Genomic DNA, 25,400 nt, shown 5'->3' on the forward strand with positions numbered 1-25,400 from the left:
ATTTATTGGCATTAAAAGTTTTTATTTGGAATTTAATCCACAATCTGTACAAGTTATTTACAAGGCATGAAAATGGAAAACAGCACGAAATACAATTGAGGTATAAGCTAAGAGCACAGTATGTCATGTTTCAATAAATATAATTCAAAATTTGTAAACTAAGTGACCAGATACATGAGTCTTGTTTTATAATAAAACCATATAAAATATTTTATTTCACGTGAGGTAGAGGACAGTTTTGTGTCATGTAATACAACCAACCACAGCAATTTTAACCATAAAACTGTACATCATTGGCAAAATTTTATAATGAATTTATGGTCAATGTAGTCAACAATTTGTTTCAACAGTTGCAGAACAGGTCATTTCATTTACTGCCTTCACAGATTAAAAAATTCACAAATAATTTAGGACTACTATGTTGGCTTAAAATTATCAGGATAAACAAATATTTCTAACAGGATGGTTAAGAGCAAGTATATTTCCTTTCTCCCTAACTATAATTTCCCACAAAGTGTCCTAAATTTAGCAATTTAGTAGGACTTTTTAACTAGAACTACTTTAAGTATGCTGTGCTTTATTTTCAAGTGAGGTATGTATATTGAAGAAAATCATAAATTTCTTTTTACATTCAACAAATTTAATACCCTATCTTGTTTTCTGGGCTTAACTTTTAAATTTCGGTGTTTACATATGATCACTTTCCAATTCAAAAGCAGTAGCACTATGTAAGACATTTAATTCTGTTGCTAAAAAACAAACAAAAAAACAAGCCCCAATTGCATTATGTAGTTTAAAGCCATTTAAAATTGATTTTTTAAAAAAAGACTGTCCTTTTAAACAAGATACAATGTAGAATACCTATACAAATTTTTCCAATAATGGAAATGCTTAAGTATTCTATACTAGTAAAAATTAAGCTGTTTAAATCATTCAATCCCACTGTGTCCCTTATTGCTGACGGCTTTAATAAAAACTATTAACAAGTAGTTCCAAGCACAGAAACAGATTTACAGTATAAGCACAACTTGTTATTATATTTTTAATGTCCTGCCGTGCAGATTAAATGCATAAAAACAAATAAAATGAGGATTCTTCCTTAGGCAATCAAAACATAGTCTTTTCATTGAGAAGAAAATTTTAGAAGCTGACTAAAAACCTTCATCACCAGCTTCACAATTAATTTTAGGGAAATACCTTGAGCATGTTTCATATTACTCGTTTATCACTTCACTTTCCTTCAGAGTCCACAGGTGTGCAGATACATCAGTTGTTCTGTCATGACTTCTAATAAATGAATAACCTGCATATATTGTACTCAGTCTATTTCACCTACTTTAGTAACTGGTTTATAACTCGATATGTACAAATGACTTTCTATTCTAACTAGTAATATATTAAATATGCTATAAAATTAGTTCAAGAAGCATAAAACATCCTAATTCTCATGGACATGAAAATTCAAGCAAAAGAATATGCTTTACAAAACTAAATCACAAGCCAAACTTATGTTGTTGGTCAAATCCTTTCATAGCGTTAAAAGTTGATCTGTGAAATCAGGGTGGTTTGGAGCTTCCTCAATGACAGCAGATTTTACATTTACTACCTTTATAGATTTGGTATCTTTTCCTCATAAAGTTTAGAGTAGAGAAACTATGATCACCCAAGTTAAACATCACCTATCACCCAATAAGCTAATATTCTATCTTTTCTTCCTTCTAAAGGTGCTCTAGCACTGATAGGCCATTCCTTTAATGCAGCTTTCTAAAGTAAATATTTTCATATTTTTCCTAAGAAGAGTATTATAAAATCTGAGGAAAAATCTGCTTGCCTAATGAATAGCACACAAAAGCAACACCAAAACAAACTTTAAGATAGCAATCAACACACAAAATGAGCATGCAAAGAATAGAAGTTTCTAAGTGTAAGATAATTTAGCAGAGGCCACTTTTAAAGTACTACAAAAATCTCTGTAATTTCAAGCTATGTGGTGCAGTTTAACTCAAAATTACTTTTCACTAGAATAGGTATATTTACAATTGACTAAAAAACTATTCTCAAGGAAGTTAGACAGAAATCTATGGCAACATCCATGTATCTCTGGGACAATGACTATACAATTTCATGTGACAAGTTTTCATCATGGGAAGGAATAGAAAAAATATTTCACCCAAATCTAAATTAAGAGTTTATGATAATTCAAGGGTATTTAAGCACTGCTTAGAGTTTTAAAGTAACATTTCAAAGATTAAGCAATTTACTTTAGAAATTGTGGGTTGAAAATTAAGTAAGTTTATCATTTACTAAGTAACATAAGTAGGAAGAACTTGAGTGAATTAGAAAAATAAATGAAATTGTAGGGGCTTAAGTTTGTCTCCCAAAAAACTCAGCTGTGACACAACTAATTCACAACCAAAATGAAACTTTATCATAGAATGTCCTTGATTTTTCTGTCTGCAGCTCTAAATAAAGGTGTGTTATTTTAAACATAGTTCCTGTACCTCATTTTTTAACATTTGTTCCTCCTTGAGATTCCAAAAATCAACAAATTAAATTGCAGGATTAATACAGTAAAATCTAAATGGTAAACAGAAAATACACATTTAGATCACATTCTAGTGAAAAACTATACTTAGAGAAGTAAATTCTTTTAGGATACATTAGTACCATTAAGCAAAATATGAAAGTAACTTGTTAGATGATAACCTACTGGGTTTTGAAGTTCTATACCATTAGAGTACCTATCATTTATGTGGGGAATAGTATATAAGACTAGCTTATTTATTTTAAAAATAGATTTAGCTCTCAAGTAATTTCATTCAGTACCTTAGGCAAAAACATGAGAACATAAAAATCATGGGATGACAATATCAATTGTGGCTTCAGGAAACTTCCTTTAAAAAAATGCATACTAAAAATTTTTACCTAATACCTTCTAAGCCAAGAATAAACTAATATGAAATCTGCCATTAAAGAATAACACTTTTCTGTGCAAAAAAAAAAGTGCAGATGTTGCCATTCTCCCAAACTATGGGATTCCTGTCTTCTAAAAATTATCTAAAAATCTTTTAGTAGCAGATAAGTAAATTTCCCTATATTAATCTATCATATATCAGTTGACTGTAAATTTCTAATTTTGACATTAAGTAGTAATTGAAATGGTCCATTTGTGCAAATTTTGATAAGACTTAACATTTAAACATACAAAAGTCCAAAATAACCTTCAAGGTGTTTAATATTTTACAACTTAAATGAAACAAAGGCATCAAGGAAAACAAATCCATTATATAAATTTCAGTAAGCCCCATAACTACATATAAAAACTGTACAAGAAGATTATGAATTATATAAAAACTGATGTACATCAATGGTATCAGTTTTTCTCAAGAATAGTAACATTTTAACACCACTATTAACAACATAAACAGAAGTTCAGAAATTTTTACATTTATTCCCTCTCCTGAAGTTGCTGCATTAAAAAAACTCTAAATATAACCATATTTAAAAAAAAACCAATTACAACTGCCTCTTCTGTTTAGCAGCGGGATTATAATGAAACATATTATCCTTCCCCGTTATGTCCATGGGGTGCGCCATAAACCTCACCAGTGAAATTCTTTTTTTGACAAAATGTCTCTCAGAAAACTTTAAAAACTAGAGAGCTGAAGGAAATTCATCCCACAATATGAATAAAATAAAAACAAATTTTGTATATAATAATGAATATAATGTATCAACTTAGAAGAGACTGTGTTAATGAAAACAATGGAGATTCAACTCCTTGAATATTTCTATATATTTGAAATATGATGCCACTATTGTACCTAAACTTGAGTCTGAAATATGGGTAACAAAACTCACAACTATTTTCATCATTCAATGCAGCTTTCAAGAAGTACACAACTGTTAGATTTGCATTAGAAATATAGGCAGATTATCTAATATTTGAAACAGCAGAGTATTGTTACCACTCTGTTTGGGGAAAAAAGTACAAAGAAACATACATTTTCACTCATTTGGAAATGTAAAAATTTATGTACTAATATATAATCTCTTCGCTTTCTCTGATCTACAAATGGATAGAATGCCTAATTATCTTCATGCAGGTAAGTGTTCAGAATTCAACTAGCAAAGCAAACAAACAAAAATAAACTCTGTCAGGAACATACAGATGAATCTCTTTAAAGGTTTCTACATTTTAGCAGTCTTTGATTTCAAAATTTGCAGCTTTAACTCTTTTATCATCATCTCTAACTTCTGTCTTGCCTCCCGTTCCTGTCTGAGTTCATCTTGGAGTTCTTGCCTGTCAGCCTCGGCATGGTCCAGTCTCTGTCTGAGCTCTGCCAACTGTGTGATTCAAAAGACTGTGTCAGTTTCCATTCAGTTTTTGTTTCCATGAAACACTCTCATCACTGCAAAGATTTACCTTCAAATTACTCTTTACAAAATGAACTATTCCACAAATACACAATCCCTTAAATATATAATACTACTAATCTGACTTTGACTTGACATTGAATGAGGGAAAAAACAAAGGGTCAAGAGAACTAAATACACCTTGAGCATACACCTCTCATCATCACAGCCTGCTCACTGTAAGTGTTATTTGTTCCTGTTCCCTAAGTGAGCTCAGTGTCTTTGAACATAGTGGGTAACAGTTCGTGTTTGTTAATTTGTCCATTTGAAAGCCAATACATTAAAGTAATATAATACTTGATATTCAGATACCTAGAAATTAGCAATTCTGGCAACTAAACTACAGAAACCCAGTAAAAGTTTCAAGAAATAAAAATCAAAATGTCATCTTGGTTGATACAAGCATAAAGCTGTTTAACAGAATTACCCATTTTGAAATCTAGCAAAATGAAATGGGCCTGATAAAAATTAATTTATTTAATAAAGAAGGTAAGAGCTTCAATTTCCACGCTGAAAGGGCAACATCACACAAACTGAGCAATTCTTACCTGTGCCGCATATTCAGCCTCTTTGTCTTTTTCTAAATTCGAGTCACAGGTACATTTTTGCTTCATTACCTGCTCTAATTTTTTCTCTAAGTCTTTCTGCTCAACACAAAATTCTTCCATTCTTTGAGCATGTTCATTCTGCAAAGATTCAAGCTCTTTCTGTAAATTTTGCTGTTCTTCAGTCAGTTCCTTCATAGCTTTTGAACTACTCAACATTTCAACTTCCTGTAATACAAAGAATCATAATACAATTTGTATTTTAATTCCAACAAGTTAAAAAATTTCAATTCAGAACAAAGTACTGCATAAAATACCTAAAATTCAGGTGTTATAGCAACTCTCTGTAGAAGTAATTATCTTGAAAAACTTTTCTCTAAACATTTAAAAGGACATTAACCCTGGCAGGGTAGCTCAGTTGGTTAAGCATCATCCCAATATGCCGAGGTTGCGGGTTTGTTTCCCCAGTCAGGGCACAGAAAGAACCAACCAATGAATGCATAGATGGGTGGAACAACAAACAAGTCTATGTTTCTTTCTCTTTCTCATTCTCTTCCTCTAAAATCAATTTAAAAAATTTTTAAGTATATTAAAATTGCTTTTGAGTGTAAAACTGTAAATAATCTTAAATAAGTTTGCAGCGACTTGTTTTGACTTTTCCTAAGAATATGCACAAGTATCTTTTCATAATGGGATATTACTTAGATAACTATGTTACCATCTCAAGTTGTTGCTTCTTCTGCAAAATGGAGTTCAATTTTTCCTGTTGTTTTACATAAGTTCTCACTACTTCTTCCATGATTTTTCCCTTATCATCCTCACAGATGACATCTCTGACAGGAGGTGGAGATGAAGATGAAGCTGCAGTATCATGGTCAATTCCCACCTTTGTTGTGTCTCTGATTGAGTTGCAAGTGGCAGACTCGGGTTTCTTCTTACTTACAGAATTATTTGATACTGATGGATCTTTAAGAGGCAAAAATAAAGTAACAGAGTATGAATATCACTCTGTTGAAATGTCACATCAATCCATAAATGAAATTGAGAAAATTCCATTTGCTAATGAAATTTAAAAAGAATAAAATACCTAGGAATAAATTTAACAAAAGTAGTACATGACTTGAACAATGAAAACTAAAAAAACACTTCAAATAAATGGAAAAGCATCCATCCCAATGTTCATGGATTAAAAGATCTGACCCAATGAGAAGATGGCTATCTATGAACCAGGAAGCAGGACCTCACCAGACACCAACTCTGTATCTTGACCTTACACTTCCCAGCTTTCAGAACTGTGAAAAATGTCTGGTATAAGCCACCTGGTCTATGGTTTTTTTGTTACAGCAGCCCACATGGACTAAGGTAGCTGGTAATACTAAGTTAATCTACTTTTTCAATGCAATACCTATCAAAATCCCATCTGGCTTTGCAGCAGGAATTGACAAGCTGATTCCAAAATTTGTATGGAAATGCAAGGAAGTCAAAAAGGCAAAAGAATCTTAAAACAAAGCTGGGGACTCACAATCCCCAATTTCAAAACTTATTACAGAGTTATAGAATTCAAGACTATGAAAGAAGCCAGACAAAAAAAGGCTAAACATTGCACCACCCTTTTATATGAAATGTCCAGGATAAGCAAATCCATAAAGACAAAAAACAGATTAGTGTTGACAGAGGCTAGAGAAAGGGGAGAATGAAGAGTAACTGCTAATGTATTACGGTTTCTTTTGGGATGACAAAACTGTTCTTAGTTGTGATCACTGTACAACTTTGCATTTATTAAAAACTGAATTGTAGCCCTGGCTGGTGTAGCTCAGTGGATTGAGTGCGAGCCTGAGAACCACACAATCACGGTTTGATTCCCAGTCAGGGCACATGCCTGGGTTGCAGGCCAGTTCCAGGCAGGGGACTCATAAGAAGCAACCACACATTGATGTTTCTCTCCTCTCCTTCCCTGCCTCTCTAAAGATAAATAAATAAAATCTTTAAAAAAAGGTTTAGTCTACAGCCATACTACCCTGAACGTGCCAGATCTCGTCTGATCTCGGAAGCTAAGCAAGGTCGGGCCTGGTTAGTACTTGGATGGGAGAAAAAAGGTTTAAAAAAACTGAATTGTAGGTGTTAAATGTGTAAATTTTAGGGTAAATTGTAATTCCATAATTTAAGTCACTAGAATATATTAATTTATGAAATAAAATATGATGCAAATAGGACATAATGACAATAGTAATTAAGTTCCATATTTAAATCCAGAGAAAAGTAAGTTTTAAAACTCTCAAAATTAAAGCACACAAATCCCCCACCAAGAATCTCGATTATCTATGAAAACAGTTAAATGACTGGAGAGACTCTTCAACTGCTGCCACGAAGCTGAAAGACTTGTCGCACTTCCCTAAGCTGCGAGCAAAGCTCTGCTGCTACACGGGCAGCATCTGAGCGAACGTACCCTGTTTGGGCCACAGTATTATAGAAGGCACTGTAACTAGGCAGCTTTCTTTTAGACGTCCAGCCAGCATTCTGCACTTGTGCCATCTGTCTGGCTCCCACAGCTCTGAGTTTTCAATCCTTCCTTACACCATGACTAAGTTTCCCTGAGTCCTGTACCTAACTACTCTTACATATACATCCTAGCATTGTAAATTCAATGGTTTCTCAGTTCACGGTAAATTAGAAATGCTTGAAAAATAAAGATCTTCTGAAGAAATGTGATAGCAAAGAAAAGGCAGGAAGGGGGAAACAATAATCAGACAAAAAGTGGTTGCAGTACAAAGCCATGCAGCCTAAATATCTCATTAGCCTCCATAGCTATCACCATTCTAGAAAAGTATAGCAATTGAGGTTATACATAAGTCACTCAGCATTTTTTATGATAAAAGCTTCAATTATCTGAAAAATTCTCTTAAATAGAAATCCTCTGGGAATGCTAAATGTGTTTATTAGCTATTGGATATTAAATATCTACTACTTTTTAAACACTAATTTTAAATACTCACCTAAACGGTTACATAATTCTCTGCTTGTTTTTAAATCCATTTTCTCCTGCTCCTCCAGTGAGACATCTGGGTAAGACACTGTTTTGTGATGTTTCCCACTACTGTGAGGCTTCTCTGACTGCCTTGGTATGGGTCTACTTGCCTCTGTCTTTGTGACCTCTTTAGACTGGGATACAGCAGAAGTGAGTGACACATTTGGGGCAACCACTTTATCACACATGTATAAGTAGTAGCTGAAAACAAAGAAAGGCATGACACACATTACATTTAGGTAAAAAGTAAACGTGTTACATCTATTTCTATGGTTAAACAAATTTTTTAATCAAAACAGACAATATAACTCAGAAAATAAGGGTCAAAATAGAAAAGAATTCTTGAAAAAGTCAGTACTTTAAACAGTACAAGTAAAATCATGAGGAATTTGTATTATTTTGCAAAAAGTAATTTCTAACCACTAAAAGGATACTCACTAGAAAAAACTCAGTTTCTTCTTCCCTCAAACCCCCCTGAGAACTAAACACATTAAGTACTTTTATAGAGCTGTTTAACAACCCTAAGTAGATAAGGTTAATGCCAGAAAGAAAACACTATATGCTTCGGTTTTCTTGCCCATCACCCTGTAAAGCAACAAATCCTTGCTCTCTGTTATGGTGAGGCTGACTCAGTCCCACACAGCATGGCTATGGCCTGTTTCAACATAGGCCCAATGAGGGGCTCTCCACACCCTTCCTTCTCAAATAGCTCAGGGAGCAAAGAGGCAGCTTCTGGGCAGCCCTCCTTGTATCAAACCCCACAAAACAGTCTTCCTAAAATACTTTAGTACTATCTATGTATTTGATAAAACAGCAATAATAAATTGCGCAAAACTATGATCAAAAAGCCATCTATCCATTTTGCTTGAAGTACACATAAAATTGTTCAGTACATCATCTGAGAAACTCATAGAACAGATATGAGCTATGTATTTAAGTACCATATTAACTGTAATCTGTATAACCTTTAGCCAAAAGATACAACCAGTTAACTTGATATACTTTGATACTTTGTCCAAATCTCTAAATAATCTCCTCTTATATATCATTTTCTTCATATAGGATACATCTATTTTATTCCTTTTTACCAATTACATGAATTCTGAGGATGAAAACTCAGTATTCTGCTAAGGAAACTGACAGGTTTAATACTGTCCAAAGACTAACTTCAAACAAAGTAAAAATGGAATTCTGCTAATGTAAATAAGACTGAGATTCTTTACCACTATGCTTGGTGAGAATATACATTTACAGCAGCAGATAAAACTTTAGGAGTGGCCCTGGCTGGTGTGGCTCAGTGGACTGAGTGCTGGCATATGAACCCAAAGATTACTGGTTCAGTTCCTGGTCAGGTCACATGCCTGAGTTGCAGTCCAGGTCCCCTGTTGGGGCCATGCAAGAGGTAACCCATGTATGTTATCTCTCACACATCCATGCCTGTCTCCCTTTCTTTCTCCCTCCCCTCCCCTCTCTCTAAAGATAAATAAAATCTTTAGGACTAAAGCCCTGGCCAGGTAGCTCAGCTGACAGCTCAACTGATTAGAGCATCATCCTAATACGCCAAGGTTGAGGGCTTGATCCCTGGTCAGAACACATACAAGAATCAACCAATGAATGCATGAATAAGTAAAACAATAAAATCAATGTCTGTCTGTCTGCCTCTCTCTTCCCTTTCCTCTCTCAATAAATAAAATTTTTTAAAAAACTTAAGAAGTGAATAGTTTATAATCTAAGGTACATAAAGATTTCTTTTTAAAATATCGAAGTTGTACATCAAGATCCTGAGGAACTGGGGTGCCTCTTGAAAGGAGCTAAGGAAATTAAAACTTTCATTTTTTACTTCAGGGCAAAAATGAAATGACCTATTTCTAAGAAAAAAACACATAGAAACACAAGATGACATTATTTGAAATGTTCAACACAATTTACAATTTATCTCACAGATGAACAAGAAAGCTTAATGATAATTAATAAATTCCCAATGCCATAGAATAGTATCTAATATATAGATGTTGGCTGAATAAATAAGTGAATGAATAAATGAGCAAATGACTAAACTAATGAGACAATACCCACTTACCTAGGATGTAAAAATGCATGTGTCTGAGAAACATGGTCGCTTTCCTGCTTTATAACAGGATACCACGATGGTAATTCCATTCCTGATGGTGTATCTATCTGTAGAAAAATGTAGAAGGGAAAAAGTTCATTGAAAGAAGATGTGATGGTTAAAATTTTAATGTGTCAACTTCACAGGGCCATAGGGTATCTCTGGAGAACCTGAGAAAGAAGATTATATTATATTAAAAATCATCTTACAATCTTTCCTTAAAAGTACCATGTCTGGTCACTCGAAACTCAAAGAGACTGCTAGTCCCACCACAAAAATAGTTTCATGTTAACAGGGATTAAGAAAAATTATTTCATCCAATGTCATACTTATGAAATATTTTGCAAATCCATTTTAACTAACAGTATTCTGCAAATGTACAGCATTGGTTTCTGATTCTTCTTCATTCTGCTACAATCAGCTAGAATATAACACATTTACACAGTACTTGTTGGCATACAGATAACATTCTATAGCAATAAATACCCTCCCAAACTAAATGTGAAACCACTTTGTCTGATAACGCTCATCAGTAAACCATATTTCCTCATAAACTGTACCTGTGAATAAAGGAAAAGAGGGTAACGGTCTACTTATTGAACATCTATCTGATAAGAATATTATACAACCCACTTAATTCTAACAAATACATCATTAAGTAGATATCATGATCTCTATTTCACAGATTAGAAAACCGAGGTTCAGAAACTAAGAAAAGAATAACCTGTATTACTAGCTTCTCTATTATTTTGGTTTGCTTTATACTTTGTCCCCCTCCCTACATACACATTTCATATTATAATAATTTCCCAAAAGATTGGGAAAAGGGTACCTTAAAAAGGAGCAAGACTTACTAATGGAATAGGAAAATGGAGCTGAAAGAACACCTGGTGTAGGTGAGCAACAAACATAGGAGGTTAACAGACTAATCTAGTGGAGCGAAGGGGAAGGGAATTAGGGAGGAGAAAGAAGAAGGATAAGACGAAAAGAAGAGCTGAATATTCTGACCCTGCCTCTGGAAGGGTCCACTGCCTCTGCAACCAGGTCAGGTGTATGGAGAATGACATCCTCGTGCGAAGATGCATGAACTCTGCCCTCAAGGAATACACACTACATACCAAGAACTATGAAAACTGTTTTGCCTGATGTCCTAATTTCCAGTTCAGAACCAAGAAACTAAGTAAAACAGAATGGAAACATCTCCAGATGCTAAGCAGCTATGATTAAAACAAAACCAAATTCATAAAACCGTCCTTGGTTTGATTAGGGAGATCCTTCTATTGGAGGAAACCAGTGAGGAAATTAATCAGGAAAGGAAAAGCTGACAAGCAACCCACTGCCCCATACAACGGGCTGAGATCAGACAGAAAACGATTTTTGGAGCACACATTATACAACAACCTGACCAATTAGGAGATGATTTAAAGCCAATTAAAAGCCAAAAATAAAAATATGGTAATTTGTATTGGTAGATCAACATTTTTAAGAATTATTGAGCAAGAAACTTGAAACACTAACAATACCTAAGATCACAGGGAAAAGAATGGTATTTTGAAAGGATTGAAGAGTTACATATTCTATGAGGACCTCTGGACTCTATGAGAGTACAATTTTTTAAACCCTACAATCCTGATCAAATATTCTAAAAAAGTTCAGAATCTGAGGCCAAATCAACTGCTTATTAATAAAGTGAACTGTTCACTAGTTTGCATAGTTTCTCAGCCTACAGCTTAGTTCTACCAGTAAATTAGAAAAGGAAATGACTGCTGGCAATAAAAATACTCAGTAACAGATGCCTGGTGACAGCTGACAGTGTAAAGAGAGGTGAAGTACAGGACACAATCATAAAAAAACTATTCAAAAAGCAATACAATTTGAGGGCTTTACCATAGGCCAAGATAAATGATTTAATATATCTCAATTGTTCCCTACCAACATCACAATAGCTGATGTTTAAGAAGTCTCCAGTCAACGTAGTAAGTTATATTGTATGTTATACTATATATAAATAGTATGTCACATACATATATAACATACTATACACCACATAAAAAGATCAAAACTATTGGACATTTCAGAAATAATGAAAAAAGTTAAAGTTTTAAAGCACATGGTTAGTGCTGAAAAAAGTAGCTTCCTTATCTAGAAAATTCACTTAGGCAGACCATTTGTCACCCCAAAACTGTAAGCTAAAAGAGGTGTTAATTAGCATGGAGAAGCTCATGCTAACAAATTAATGCAATGTAAGATCAGCTTGAATTAAATGAGAATTTCTTTTCTAAAAGTCTCTTGTTAAATTCATTATTTAGAATATAAAGCAGGCTCTACTTTAAATTCATTTTATATTAAAAACAATCCTTGATGTACTACTCAAGAAATCAACTGCCACTAGACTTTAAAAATTCAAATTACTAAAATTGTTTTACACATTCAAAAGATTTTCCTATTATGAATAACTGGAATCTCAAATCTTTTAAGATTTTATTTATTTATTTATTTATTTTTACAGAGAGGGGAAGGGAGGAAGAAAGAGAAGGAGAGAAACACCAATGTTGAGAGAGAAACATTGAGAGGCTGCCTCTTGTATGCACCCCAAATGGTCAAGGTGCTTACGAGCACGTGCCCTCGCTGGGCATCGAACTGCCAGCCCTTTGCTTTGCAAGACAACACCCAACCAACTGAAACCACAGGTCAGGGCTCTTCATAAAAGCAAAGCCTAAACTTCTTCAGCCAAATCTAACTCAATTTTGATCACTTAAAAACTCTACAGCTTGATTTGCATAAGTTTTACTTGCATTCATGACCCAAACTCAGTTTATCTTTATTTCTATGATGTCTCTACACTTTAAGTAACTGTTAGAGCATTCATATTCAAAGTGGGGCAAAAGTAGGTTTACAGTTGTTTGTATGGAAAATAATACAATTAATAAATAATAATACAAAAGAATGAACTGTTTTGAATACTTAAAAACCTACTTTTGCCCTACCTTGTTTTTTAAACATCCATCTCTCTCTAGTTTCTGTCCTTTATTTGATTTCCTATTCTCACACAATCCCACTAACAGAGTCAGAGACTAGGGGTTCTGAAGGAATCTTCCCTAAAGTTCAGCTAGTGCAGTCCCCTAGCCAACATCTGAATTCCCCATTCAAAATCCTTGATAAGGGGCTGTCCAGTCTCTGCTTGAACAGCAGCTTGGGGTCAAGGACTGTCTTTCTTACTTACTTTTACATTTTCAGTACCTAGCAAAATGCCTGGCATGTAGAAGGGATTCAATAAATATTTGTTGAATGAATTGTGAATAACAACGTAGCTCATTAACTCCCAGGGTGGCCTTTTACAAGGTTACTCTGCTATCAAGAAACTCACAAATAGACTCTCACATTCCGTATCCCACTCCGTGAGGTACCAAAGAGGCCAAAGATCTTTGAGATGTATTTTGAGAGACCTACAAATTAAATAAAATAAATGGTATGGAAATTCATAACGCTAACCATAATAAAATGTTGGGAGTTTATTTTACCTAATATGCTAGAGTAAGCCACAAACACATTTAGAACAAATTATCTTAACTGCATGTTAAAAATAATTAAGAAAAAGCACATATTATACAACAGAACATTCACAGCCATGCCAGATTTCTTCATCTATTCTGCATTTGTTTCTACATACAAATTAGGTCTTCAAAAAAAGAACAATATAAATGGCACAGCAGTAATGCTACTACTGATTAGGAATAAAAATTAAAATACCAAGAGATGAGCATTTACTATTGTTTATCTTACCTTTCAGTATGAGAATAATTTATTCCCTTTGTGTATATTTAAACATTAAAATAGAATACACTACATTACTTGGCAAAAAAGTGAAGTAGATTGTTTAGTAGCTTAAGTTAGAGCCCCAACATTTTGAGATGCTTTTATCGCCCATCTTCCCCATTATCTACCACAAAATGAACAGATGGCTTCCTCAACTGAAATACAAGAAAAATTTCAGACACTTCATTTTATTCTAAAGGTTTTTTTCTCTAAGTCATAAAACCACCAGTGATATCTATGAAAGTAAATTTTAAACATTTCCAAAATTGAAGGTTATTTTAAATAAGTAAAAATTAGAGACTGTTTTATGAAAGTTTCTCTAAATTTCAACTTACTGTGTCATATATACATAACTCTTTGATAATCAGATTTCCAAATAAAGAACCACTGTATTTCGGTAGTGCTTATTAGTCATACAATGAAATAATTCAGAGAAGTTGACAAGTTTATTTCATTTACAGAAAAACCAATAGGCATTTTTGTCACTACCTCCTAGATATAAAAGCAATTCCACCCACTCAGCACTATTCACATACAAACATTCCAATTGTACTAAAAACAAATTTTAAAATTCCTAGACTTATCTTCAATAATAAATTTTGCTTTTAGGTTGCAGTTTTTAATTACAGTAACAGATTAACATTTATGACATTTAATTAAGTCTAATAACAAACATCAATAAACTAAAACATGACAATGCTTCAAAATATTGATGGGATTTCCAAACTCCTACCCAAAAATCAGAATTAAATTTTTTAAAAATATGTACAAAAAATATTTTTGAAAATATAAAACATACATACTTACATTTTGGTGTTTATAAAACAGTAAGTATATGAAGAGCTAATAGATTGCTAAATTTAACAGTCTATCACCCTAATGATGTAATTACATGAGAAATAAAATATGTGGCATATTAAATACACATTGTAATATAAATCATTCTGAACCTTACTAAACACATGACTCAATACATAGTTAAGTAGCAACTCTTTAGGTATAAAGTGAATATACCTGTTAGTGGTCAATAAATGATTTCAGAAGGACACAAAAGACACCCTACCAGACAGCTGCTAACAACTCTTACTGAAAGAAATTGAATCTTTCAGGTATAGGATCAGGTTTCCTCGATGCTTCCAATATGTTGTAAATGAGTGTTTCAACAACTGAAATAGGAATAGCGTTACAAGGTAGCAAATAGCTACTTAAGAGATTTTAAAGCTTAAGTCTTGTGCCTCACTTCCTAGTAATTATTAGAACTTATCAACCTGATGCAAAACTGGAATAGTATGATCTAAGCACCTTCACTAACTTACCAAAGACAGATCTTCAAGAGTTACAGCAATGTCGGCTGTTCTCACACACTAAAAGATCATACCACCTACCTCACAAAGCCAGTTTTAGGTTTATAGTACTTAAAAATGCCCCCAGAAAAACAAAGGCTCATATTCTTATAATATGCAACTATTAATCTTAAATCCTTAGTGGAAACAAAGCCATGTTAAGTCAGTAGTAGAGTATCACTCCGTTTACAATTTGGGGAAAAAAAGAACAAACTGCTTTTTTAAAAATGCCGTTAACTCCTGGAACCTTTAAAAATAAAATTTTTATAATTGAATTATGTGGTACCCAAACCATTTAACATTGCAATTACCTGGAAATATCCATTCACATGTTTTCCACTAAAATATTTGTTGTCAGTTTCAAGCTGTATAAATATAAGATTTTTCTCCCATTTCAGCATATATGTTTTAAAAAATTATAATCTCAGGTTATTTTGGCCTTCAACTAATGTAAACTGACATTGGCAAATTTCAGATTAACTGATTTTACTATAATCAATGCACCCTATTTTTTTACTGAGTCATTTTTTTAAATGCTGGTAACCCATTAAATTGACTGCAAGACCCTCCTAGTTCTTTCTCAACTGGGATTCTCAAGAGAATTAAGCCCAAATGCCCCAACACATCCATTGTATACAATGAATAACTTCTCTCCAAAACATCTAGAACAGTACCATACACCATCCCTGGAAAAAATGACAAGCCATCACTCAAATCATCTTCTGTGGGGCCTAATTCTCCTCTCATGGAACCCCAAATGAGAAAGGCTGCATAGGTTAACAAATTGCAAATTGCAAAACACTATTCTAAGTGAACTGTCTTAAAATTGGCCCAAAATATTACTATTTCAATTAGTCCTGTATTAATAACACTTGTGCACTTTATAGATGCTTTTGTACAAGAGATTTACAAAGCATTACATAGGGAAAGGGATAAATTCCAACAGTAATTATCACTCCATAATAAAATTGAGAAATTTTTCTTTTTTCATTACTTACTTACAATTGGGCCTATATTACTTCCATAATCACACCAAAAAAACTTTTTTAACATGAACTAAAACCCCTAGTATTATTTACCAAATGGTCTTTAGTAAACTTCTTACAAGATTTTTTATTCTTTGTTCCCATAAAGTAAATAAAGTATGCACTTTTAATAGTATTTGAAATCCCAAAATTCATTCATTATCACAAATGAAAACAAAAGGCCACTTTGCTTTAAAACTAATCCTATCTTCCTCTTTGAAAATCACTGGTAACTTTATAAGGCAACTAAGACTCTTCATTCAATTACCCAATGCTTTATTAAGCATCTACCACATTCTAGATTCAGAAACTAGATGAACTCCTGCCTTAGGGCACTTCCATGTAGTCTTTACCCTCTATTTCTGTGACCCACTTGTAAGTATAGAAATCAAAATGACTTTTAATTGTATCTTTCCTATGCATTCCTTTCTGCCTCCGATGGTGCTGTAATACTTTATTTAGTGATTACAGAAAACTACACCTTAAAAAATGTTTATTGTTTAATTACATATTCTTTTTGGGGTTTGTAATCTAATAAAATCCTTAAATTATTTTATGTATTTGAATCCTCAATAGACCAAAATTCTGAATGGGGATAAAAAACAGGTTTCAAGCCATTACTAAAGCTATTCCCAAACTAATTTTACCTCTTTTTTAACAAATTGAGTTCTGGCTCCACAATCACTTTCCATTCCCAGAAGGCTAAAGGGATTGAAATTAACCCAATTCTTGATTACTTCCTTATTCTCCCAGTGGCATAAATTACAATGTATAACAGAGCTATGAGAACACTATTAGCTGACTACACAATAATTCAGACCTGTAATTTCTTCTTTCCTGAAGTTTTATTTTTTCAAACAAAAAGAATAAATTTTTAAGTTTTTAAAATCTTAAACCTTTTTAAAAATATTAACATTTTAAAATGTTTTACCATTTTTTAATGGTAAATGAATACAGGCTCCATATTTCCCAAACCATAAGGGGGCACTATTCACAAAGCCACTCTAAAGATTTCACTGAAATGTTTTTCCTATAACATAATTCTCATAACTGGTTTTGGACTTTCTTCTTGCATACTTCACTTTAGTAACCAAGTATCCAACTAGTGTAACTACTGTGTACCAACAACTAAGAGTGAGATACATTTGAACTCAATATTCACTTACCAAATGTCTTAGAAATAACCACATATTTCTAGCTAAGTCAAAATGTTTGGGAAGTAAAAAATCCCCAAATACATACTAGCAAATATTTCGATAGTTACTAGCAAATATTTCAATAGTCTGAAGTAGCATCTTGCAGTTCTAGAGTCTTAACTCCCAAAATGCTTCACATCCATTCTCTCATTTGATCATTTTATTCAACAGTTCATTCTCAAGTCATTTATGCTTATTATAGGTTGATACATCACTTTTCCAGAAAAGCCCAAGTATTCTTTAAAAAAAGTGTGGTGTTATCAAAAATGTATTCACATTTTTTAAGTATATTTTTTGCTGAGTACCTTTGACATGACAGGCACTAAACTATGTTCTGGGAAAACAGGAAATAGCCTCTAAAATCATGAAGATAATTATTAAATTTTGGAAAGTTATACAAAAATATTCATACTGATCCCTCATATGAGCACAAATACTTTATTTGATTCTGACCTATCCTCACCTGATCAAAAATTACACTAATAACAAAACGCAAACTACACTATTGATATAACAAATTATCATCAAATCTACCAGTCATTACTGGAACACATTTTGTCCCAACACTACCCTTTGTAATTAGTTACCCATTTCCCTAATATATTTCCTTGCTACCTCAACAAGGAGGTGTATTTACTCCTTAAACAAAAGTGTAATAGCTTACAAGAGGGAGAACTTTTTTGTACCATTTTTCCAAAGACCTCTCTGCAGAAATGAACTTAAAGGAAAATGCAAAACTAAAATTTTAAGTTGGTATCTTTAGGTCATCGATTTGTATCACAGATAATCTATAGGACTGTTTTTCCCTAAGCAGAGTAAAAGGTATATTATTTTTCTTACCTAATAATCAAATCTAAATTTTAGAAATCTAACTTTAATTTAAAAGTACATACACTTATAAGGACATAAACTATCTTTAACTTAGTGAAGACTGTCAGATACATGCTGTAACAGTAAAGAATCACCAATAATTATCACATTGACAAATGAACTTTTCTAATGTGCTTGAAAAATAATTGTAAGTAAAGATCACCCTTCAAATTTTAATTTACAAATGATCACTTTGCTTAACCTTTTCCTATAGACAGAAATATAAAAGTCAACAAAAATACAATAGTCACTTTTCTAACAAAAAGTACAAAACATTCAAATGATACCAAGAGAAAAAAAGTTTTGTAACACCATTTTGCAAAGCAGTCTAGGCATATATACTAAAAATTAAGTACATTTCTTGTGGTGGTGACCTGAGTAAGGAAGTTCAAAATATATCTTTAATTTCTTCGACAAAGAAAATAGTCAGTTTTTCACTTAGAACACTGACCTTACACCACTTATTTCTCCTATCTAAATATAGCTAGTATCTATGCAAATTAAAACAGCTATTAGCTATGCAAATACTTTGGTGATAATTACTAATATAATTTCCATCCTTAGAAATAATTTAACAGTTGCTACATTTCCAACAATTGCCTATTTAGTTTCAGGTTATTTTTAAATCTAAAAACAATACTTTGACTACACAGACATATAACATTATATTAGTACCCACACTAAACACAGTCCTTCATATGAGATTAATATATTTAGTATATTCTTTTACTTAAAAAAAAAAAAAAAAAGCCAGTCAGCATTTTAACATGACCTTCTTTGGGGTTTAGTTTGGTTTGTTTGACAACCAGCTCATAGAAAATAGTGACGATCCCCTCTTCAGGGACCCTCTCCTTGCCTCCTTCCCAGTTAAATAAAGGAGTCCCAGTTAAAGAGTCCCAAGACTCCTTCCTGAGTCCATATATGAGTTAATACAGAGTTTAAGAACCATTTTAGAAAGCTGTGATTTTTTTAAGTTAATGTTTCCCCAAATTCGGTTTCTGCTACTGAATTAGCTTTAGGGGGGAAAAAGTTAAAATTCCTAGACTTCAAGTCAGAAGACCTGAATTCAACTCCTGAATCTACCACCTACCAGTCGTCTGAGAAATCTTGTTCAACAGACCTTCAAAAAAAAACCACCTGACAGTTTGAGGAGTAAATTTTTAAAATGTGAAGTAGCAGGCATAACAAAACCACCACTCAAGTATGTATTGCATGCAAAGTCCCCCAAAATCTCCTTTATTAAGGTTTGCTGGAAATTTTAAGTTCCTTTAAATTGCTTAAAATCCATATATAATTGCAAACAATACCAAAATACACCAGTAGCAAAAAAAGTAGCAGCAAAAAGATGGAGGAAAAAAATCTCACATCTTCTCCAAATAAAAACTGAATTCAAATTATTAAGTTCTGAGACAATAAAGGGCCATATTCAAATGAAGGATGGTTTCAATTTTAACCAAACCCTAGCACATTCAGTTTCACTTAACTAAATTCATCATCTTTTTTTTAACCTTCATCATGGTTCTCGGATATATTTCTCACAAACACAGAGCAGAAACATTAGGCAAAATAATTAATCGCAAAATTATTTGTGCCAGAGCAACAAAGACTGGAGCAAGAATATCTGGCAAATAATTTGGTTACCAATGGACTGTCAAAGTAGAGTCCCTTAATAGCTTGGGGCAAGACAGCATAAATATCAAAAGGGACATTCCGCATTTTGAGAATAAAGATAATCTCTAAGCAGAAGCTCCCTCATGGATCCAGTCCAGCTGTAAGCAAGTCCAACAATGGGAGAACTGGTCTGAATTCAATCCTGCTTCAAAATGTTATAAGTGCACCTGTAAAATATGAACTTACCCAACAGCCATGGGCAAAAAATTCTGAAAGCATGCTGACCCTCTTTGGAAGCAGTAAGTAGCCAACTACCCTGCCTTCAAAGTTTAAAATTATCTTCATGGTGCTTCAGAAGCAAATCACTTTCTTGAAACTACACTGCAACTAAATTTCTCTCAAAACCTCACAGGGCTGAGGTGTCCAACCAACCCACAACCCGCTGGCCACATGCAGTCCAGGTCTGCGAATGCGGCCCAACACAAAATTGTAAATTTACTTAAAACCCTTTTTTCGTTCATCAATTCTCATTAGAGTTTGTGTACTTAATGTGTAGGCCATGACGACTCTTCTTCTTCCAGTGTGGCCCAAAGACACCAAAAGGTTAGATACCCCTGTGGCTTAAAGGCATCACAGTAAAGCACAAGACACCAAATTTTAGATTTTAGCCCAAGTTCTCGTATTGCTGTGGCCAACCTTGGCATTTAACATGCTTCATTCATTTCTTTTGTGAAGTAGAAAGGGCAGAAATTATTTCAAGAAATAAAAACTCTGTGTAAAAATTAAATTGTTAAAATGAAACATGGCCAACCTTTCACTGTACAAATCAAATCATACATGTAAAACTGCTCGAGAACAATGCTTGCCGTATCTTAAATACTCAGTATTTGCTACTACACTGATTTTAATCAAGTAGAAAAATATTCTTAAAAATCATACCAAGAAACTGAATATTTATTAACCCAAATCTTATTAACCAGGCATTCATTCAAACCCTTAGAACAAACACGTATTAGTTCAGCCTACGATATAATGCAGTAGGATAAATAAGTTTAAGATCTCTTTGCTGATAGGTTTTCATGTTAACATTTAGTCTAAAATAGTTTATTTATTCTAACTATGATACTTCTTCATTTTTCTTTTCTTCAAAAAATTTGGTTACTAGAATCACGAATCTTTCACTTCCATCTGTTTTCCATTTCTGAGAAAGCCTGAGTATCCAACTTTATAAGCAATGTCAAAAATCCTAGATGTACAATTGAAAAACACTGTTTAGAGCCCATCTCCACAACTGTTTTGACTAGCTATTCCACCATTTGCAAATGGAGAATAACATCAAAGGGCAAATTATTTTGAATCCTAGGGAAATAACACATTTAGTCACCAAAAAGCAGAGTATGTGAAAAAGAAAAGACATCACAGGAGAAAGAAGCCCCAAATCTTCTATTCCCTGGCTACACAATCTCAGGAAAGCCACTTGATCTCTGTGCCTCGGTCTCTTTATTTGTAAAATGGGAATAATCTTAATCTTCTCACTAGGTTGTTTGGAAACTCAAATGAGCACACACATAGGAAAGTACTTTTATAGCCTAAAATGTGTGATGTAAACATATTGCATACATCTGTATATTTTCTTCTCACATGAGTCATAACAGTTCCTTAACACACAGGTTATACTCCAAACTTTTTTATCTCAAAGCCATTACTTTACTCAACATTGCTATCTTTCAAAAATACTTGCCTTAGATTGAGTTCTCTTTCCGTTTCTCATGCTAAACTTCTCCTTCATTTCTTCTAAAACTATCTTCAGTTTCTTTTCTTCAGGTGTTCCTAAGTATTTTTGGTTCACGTGAAGATAGCAATGCCATTTGGCTGATTCAAAGCCCCAGTGGCAAGTCCTTTTGTCAGGTGATCTGTGAGAATGCATCACAAATGTCTGGGGCGCAAACATTCCACAACACTCCAGACACTGAATGCACGGAGCATCGGGCTGAACATAAAACTGGGGTGCAAATAGACCCTGACATTTGCCCAAGCATTCATGTTCCACTTCAAAGGCACTGCCAGTTTCCTTTAACTGAGCCAATGAGTTTTTAGCAGGAAGCATGCTACCATTTTGAGGAAAAGTGCGTGGCCGCAATAAAGCGTTACATAGTCTCTGTGCGTCGGTTAATGTAATCAGCCCACAGGATGGGGCATTGAATGGAAGTATTCCCAGGACCTTTAATATATGAAGTTGGTCTGAAGTACACCTTGAACAATAGATGTACAATTCGTCACACACTGTATTTATTTGCTGGAGTGAAAATTCTCGGAGAACAGAATTTAAGACTTGGGGCAAACAGAGTCTCTTTTCTCCTCCAACCTGAAAACAAGAAATAGACTCCCCTTCCAAAACAGTCTGGGTGAGTTCTGTGGAACTATCAGAAGGGATGAGCAGTGGACCAGGAAGAACCTGAGGAGATGGAAGAGGCAGAAATACAGGTGACATGCTTTCTTGGGAATACCGAGCGGAAAATGCTGCTGGTCCACCCAGAGAGCTCTGACTACTTAAATGGAATTGCGCCAAAGTATGTTTCAAACTGGGATTTAAATGAAGAGGTTCAGGCATCGAGGTACAGGTTTGCTTGACATGCTCTCCATCAGTTTCCATTGGCGCTTCATAGTCATCCAAGTGTTCCTTCTTTACTGTTGGCATCTTGTTTATCAACATTTTTCCATTTGCATGAATGTCTGTCATCCTTTTTTTCACTGGAGGGCTGCCATCATCTCCCATCCCATTCATTTTTTTATTTGAGCCTTGAATCAAGGAGAAATTTGTATGTAGGTTTTCCATTGGTAAAAACTATTGTGTTAAATAAGTGAATCTGACACTTGCATTGTTATTTAGCTGCTTATTTGGAGAAGAGTAATGTATACCAATACATATAGTAACTTATGTATGGTAAGTTACAGAAAACTTCTATGGTAACTCATAGAAAATTTAAATTTCCAAAGAGAGATCTCCCTAAATTACTCAACAGGTTTTGCAGCTGTTTTGGTTCTATACTTATACTCTGGTTAATTTCACTGCAAATGTTATAAAATCTGTCTCCAATAAGAGAGAATTTTAAAAGGCACACCTCTGAGGAAGCCTTTGTTTTTTTTTAATTCTTCAGATATATGTATTAAAATAAAGTTACCAGTTCTCTCAAGATTTCCAGGTTTGATGCAATGGTTTGGTTTGCTTTTAACAAAACTAATGAAAAGTTTGTAAGATTACTTGCGCATAAAACCTAAACCCAAACACATAAAAACAATGCACCCAAATTTCTTTTTTGGCACCAAGACACCAAAAAAAAAAAGTATCTTCTCTAAAAGTGATGATCTGTTAGTCTGTGTTGACAAACTGAAGGCTTGTATAAATTCTCCCACCAATAAGAAGAGCCTCTGACTCCACTTGAATTCTACAATTAAAGATGATTTAAAGAAAAATTGCCCAGTTATCTTCAAGAACTGCTGTTCATTCTTCTTTTAATTAATCTGGAAGAGAAGGGGGATGGGGGAGAGTTACATTTGAATTTGCTCCAGAGGCCAAAGGGTCAGTCTGAAACCAGTTTCTTAATCTTAAACTGAGTTCACTTTACCAAAGGTGACACTTGAGTGATTTCTTTAACTGTAACACCAGTTAACTAGAAGAACTTTCATTTAAATAGGAAAGCAATCTGGAGAAAGGGTAAAGGGAGCAGTAATATCCCTCAAAAGGGAGAGGGCTACTCCAATTCAGAACAGAAAGTCAAACAGATCATCTCTCCCAAAACTCAGTACCAGAGACTTCTCAGTTATGCCATTTTAACTAAAAGAATCCATTACTTCATCTCATTTTTAAAATAAACACCCAATTTCGTCCAAGAAATTGGAATCAAGTTAACATATCTACCACATGTAAGGAAGTTACAATTAATTCATTTAGCCAGTGTATGCTATTTTTCTGGAAAAACTGTAAGCAAAAATTAACTTTCCTTTAATAGACTGGCTAATTTGCTTACTGGAAACCAAAAAGCTATGGCCTCCATGCTTGGGAATCTCTATCCTTGAACACCACTAATCCGGGACAAAAAGCACAAGGCAGACAAACCTCACAAAGAATGCAAATGGAGGAAGAGAGAAAAAGAAAAGATTCTTCTTCCACTTCTTTTCTGAGGGTAGATCCAAGAGAAATCCAACACATGCAAATTTTTCCCTCCCAAACTCCCCGCAATTTACCGTAAAACAGACCCAAAGGGTTAAGGACCAAGGCCACCAGCCAACGTACTGACTTTCGGCCACCACAGAACACCCCAGCCAACGAAAACCAGGGAACAGAGCAGAAGGCATGACCTAGAATGGGGGAGTCCCCCAAACCTGAAATCCTCCGCCCACGCAAAGCCACCTACCATCTCAAACCCGAGGGAGAGGACGAGTGGAGGGCCGGGCGCCCAGAACGCCCCGGGGTGCGCAAGGGGGTAAGGGGGAACGGAGGGAAAGGAGCCCCCCAACCCCACCCGCGATCTCGGGACAACCCCGAGTGCCCTCCTAACACGGCCTCACTGCGGAGGCCGCGCGGAGGACTGTGGAAATCCCCCGCGCACCCTCTCCACGGGAAGTTCTCCGGTGTCACCCCAGCACCCCTAAGGCTATACCTATGCCCGCCCAGGGCCAGAGGGAAAATGGTCAGGGAGCGGGTGGGGCGCCGACCCGGGATCCCCACGCCGCCCGGCGCCGACTGATCAGGTTGAGCCCGGGGCATCCCCGCGGAGCGCAGACAGGCGCCGGGGGAGGGGGGGCGGTGACGGGTGTCCCAGTCTCCAGGGTTCCGACGGCTCGGGTCAAGTGCAGCGACCTTCCCTTCCCCATGCCCCCCGCCCGGGCCAGCCAGGCATGATCCGCCGTGAGACACCCACCCCGCGCCCCTCTTGGCCCTGACTCCACCCGGGACTCGCGCATCCGGACCCCTGACTCCGGCCTCCACGCCCCAGGGGAACTCGACCAGCTTTGTTAATTCCCCGCTACCCCCGCCTTAGCCGTCCGGCTCCTCAAGGGTCGCGCGCCCCCTGCCTCCCGCCGTCTTAGCCGCGTCCGCCCCCCCCCGCCCCAAACCCAGCAAGCCGGGGCCGCACCTGTGCCCGCCGCCGCCGCTCGCCCGCTCCCTTCAGCTGTGCCGGCGCGGCTCCGAACCCCACACACATCGCTACACACAGCCCTCTGACGTCACCGAGCCCTCGGCCCGCCCACGTCACTGCGGAGACACACGGCTTCCCGCAGACGCCGCCGCCGTCTCCGGCCGCCGGGGGAGAGCGAGGGCGGCGCGGAGGGGGAGGGAGGAGGAACGGAGCCAGCGGTGGCACCGCGCGCGCGCACACACGCGCCCCTGCCGCCGCCGTCTGGCGTCTCCCAGTTCCTCGGGGACGCGCGCGCCGTCGTC

At 35.5% G+C, this 25,400-nt stretch overlaps 1 protein-coding gene across 1 annotated transcript; it reads right to left on the reverse strand.

Moving 5' to 3' along the window:
• On the reverse strand, positions 1-25,400 carry SKIL (SKI like proto-oncogene). The gene is made up of 7 exons (XM_037137485.2): positions 25,096-25,400; positions 21,699-23,479; positions 10,067-10,164; positions 7,955-8,187; positions 5,680-5,927; positions 4,965-5,189; positions 1-4,347 (listed from the first exon to the last, which is right to left on the reverse strand). Exons 2-7 carry the CDS (start codon positions 22,791-22,793, stop codon positions 4,192-4,194), a joined length of 2,055 nt encoding a protein of 684 aa, XP_036993380.2. The 5' UTR covers positions 22,794-23,479; positions 25,096-25,400; the 3' UTR covers positions 1-4,191.

Source organism: Artibeus jamaicensis, unplaced genomic scaffold, assembly GCF_021234435.1.
Source record: "Artibeus jamaicensis isolate MK-2021 breed Jamaican fruit bat unplaced genomic scaffold, CSHL_Jam_final scaffold_474, whole genome shotgun sequence".
NCBI classification, from domain to species: Eukaryota; Metazoa; Chordata; class Mammalia; order Chiroptera; family Phyllostomidae; genus Artibeus; species Artibeus jamaicensis.

What these genes read in the sequence shown, in the direction of transcription:
- SKIL (XM_037137485.2), bottom strand. Translation starts at nt 22,793, where the DNA reads ATGGAAAACCTACATACAAATTTCTCCTTGATTCAAGGCTCAAATAAA. An exon ending in CATGCATTTTTACATCCTAG is followed by an intron (nt 8,188 to 10,066) that starts GTAAGTGGGTAT and finishes CTTTGTTTTCAG; the next exon opens with CTACTACTTATACATGTGTG. An exon ending in AGGCTGAATATGCGGCACAG is followed by an intron (nt 4,348 to 4,964) that starts GTAAGAATTGCT and finishes TGAATCACACAG; the next exon opens with TTGGCAGAGCTCAGACAGAG.